We start from the raw sequence: 2,357 nt of genomic DNA on the forward strand, positions 1-2,357 counted from the left end.
CTCAGGTCTAGGGACTTAAATATTTTTTTTCATCGCTTGAGCTGAGCCCTGAGGGCGTGCCGTTGGTGCAGGTGTTGCCTTGGTGGTTGGCTGTAGCCAAGAGGACATCCCCCATGTTGCAGCCTTGGTGCACCTCTCAGATGGTCCATGGCTGGAACCAGCCCTGTGCCTCCTGCACGCCTGGGGGAAAGGGTTTCATCTCAGCATCTCGGTCGCCTCTCTGTAAAACAAGGATTGGGACTTTAAAACCGCCACCTCCTTCCCCAAAGCTCAGCTCATGCATTCTGTGGGGCAAGAACCACCTCTGCGGAGCTGCTGCGCTGTGAGAAAAGGAGAATGCCATAGCCAAGCGGCTGCTGGGGCACTCGTAGCAAAGCACAAAGTGCTCTTCCGTTAAGATGGAAGGGAAAAAAAATACAAGGGGGAATGCAGAAAGCACCCAGTGTGTGCTCCTACACTTCTTTTAGATGCAAACAGGCTGTTTAAGTGCCCTTGCAGCATCAGCAAATGTGTCCGTGGGACCGGCCAGATCTAAAAAGCAGCAATTCCCTCTGCATGCAGGAGCTTTGTCTTTTGTTGCCTTGATGGGAGACTTCTGTTTTTGGAGATGACAAATGCACCCACAGGCTGGTGGGCTCATCTAAGGAGAGGCAAACCACAGTTCAAAGTCGCGGCACCGCTCGGTGTCAGGAAAGTCGCGGCACCACTCGGTGTCAGGAATCTCACTTTCTCACGACTGGCAAACCGCTCTCGGGCCACTCTTCCCACCATTAGCGCATTGGTGGCTGCTTCTCCTGTTCTGCCAGAGTTTGGTGGGGACATGAGGTTGGGCCTCACCACGGCAGCCAGAGGAATTCTGATTGCAAAGCATGGGGAAAGCAGTCTTCATCCTGCTGGTCGGACGTGGCTGAAGGATTTTGCTCTCCCCTTCGCTTTCATGTTGTGTGTTAGCTGGGGATTGGTCCTGATAAATAATCTGGGACTGCACTGTCATTTTCTGGGCTGAAATTTGATAATTAAGCAAATATAACATGTCTTTGACTTGGGCAAGCACCATAAGGTAAACAGGAAGGAATGAGGGATTAAGATGTCTCTGCTCTAAAGGAAGGTGACAAGCCCAGAGCCGTGACACCTTCGTGCCGAGCCGAGAGGCCCAGCTGTGGCTTGGCATTGCACAGATGCATTGTTCAGGGCTGAAGAGCAAATAAAAGCAAAGGGAAAAGAAAACAAGCTATAAAATTCTCGGCAAAGCACAGAGCCCCAGCAACTGCCTCTTGATGTTACTGTGACAGCTCTGGGGAGAGGCAGGCGAGGGGTCGAGCTTTTGAAGTCCTTAAGTTGGCCTTTGCGAAGGCCCCCTGTTAAAATAGTCCCTGTGTTGACATTAGGCTGCATATGGTGGAGAAATTGGACATCTCCCGGCCGGTCCAGCCGCTGCACATGCAATCAAAGCGGAGGGGGAATTTTGGGGATTTGACTCACCAGGCGTCAGGCTGGCCCTGTCCCAGCGGTGGGATGAGATGCGGAAACAGGGGTGAGGTTTTATCGGCTGCAGAGGCATAACGGAGCCTTGTGCTATGGGTACCAAGCACGGGAAGGAAAGCCAGGGAAGAAGCTAGCTAGGAAGGTCTTGAAATGGTATTTGGAGCTCAAACACACACTTGTGTCAAGACTGGTGAGAGTGGGAATACTAGGAATGTCGGGCAGGTGATGTTGGAAATGCCCTTTCCCTCAGGTGCAGGCAGAGGGGGCTCCTGGGGTGTTGGGAAGAGGGGGGGTTTGCAGCAGTTTGGGGGGGGGCCTTTGTACCAAGCAGCAGCACCGCAACGCGAGAGCCGGTGAGCGGGGAGAGGCACAGCACTCGCACATGGCAAAGCACTTGCGACAACGCTGGGGCAGCAGCTGGGGGGGTGCGTTGTCATTTCCTCACCATGGATGGGCTCCCTGCCCTCGCAGACCCGCCTGCACCCAGCTTTTAATTCACATTAAGAGCGGGCAGAAGGCAAAAGGCATATTTGTTGCAAGTCACAATGATGAAACGAGGTCTTGGTGACCTCAGCTTCCCCTCCAAAAAGCTGGACTCACCACACAGAGCTGGGCAAGGAGGGACGTGGGTTGGCAGCTGGCGTCCCATAGCCAGAGGTGCCACCAGAGCATCCCACCCTGTGACACCCCTGCTGCAGCGGGGGCCTCCAGGCAGGACCTCGAGGGTGTCAGGCCCCACGCAGAGGGGCACCCCCGGGGCTGGCATCTCCACGGCTGGGCACAGATGCTGAGGGTCTCCCCTCTTTGCCTCTTGCAGCCTGCAACTGCAACCTGCACGCCCGGCGGTGCCGCTTCAACATGGAGCCTTAACA

At 54.9% G+C, this 2,357-nt stretch overlaps 1 protein-coding gene across 1 annotated transcript in view; it reads left to right on the plus strand.

Annotated features, from left to right (window-relative positions):
- Positions 1-869: 869 nt before the first annotated feature.
- The window catches only part of NTN1 (netrin 1), a 54,933-nt gene continuing 53,445 nt past the window's right edge, over positions 870-2,357 (plus strand). The window contains exon 1 of the mRNA XM_009637794.2: positions 870-896. Within this exon, the coding sequence (XP_009636089.2) occupies positions 870-896 (27 nt within the window). The remainder of the gene's footprint in view (positions 897-2,357) is intronic.

Source organism: Egretta garzetta, unplaced genomic scaffold (assembly GCF_000687185.1).
Source record: "Egretta garzetta isolate BGI_Z169 unplaced genomic scaffold, ASM68718v1 scaffold34, whole genome shotgun sequence".
NCBI lineage: Eukaryota > Metazoa > Chordata > Aves > Pelecaniformes > Ardeidae > Egretta > Egretta garzetta.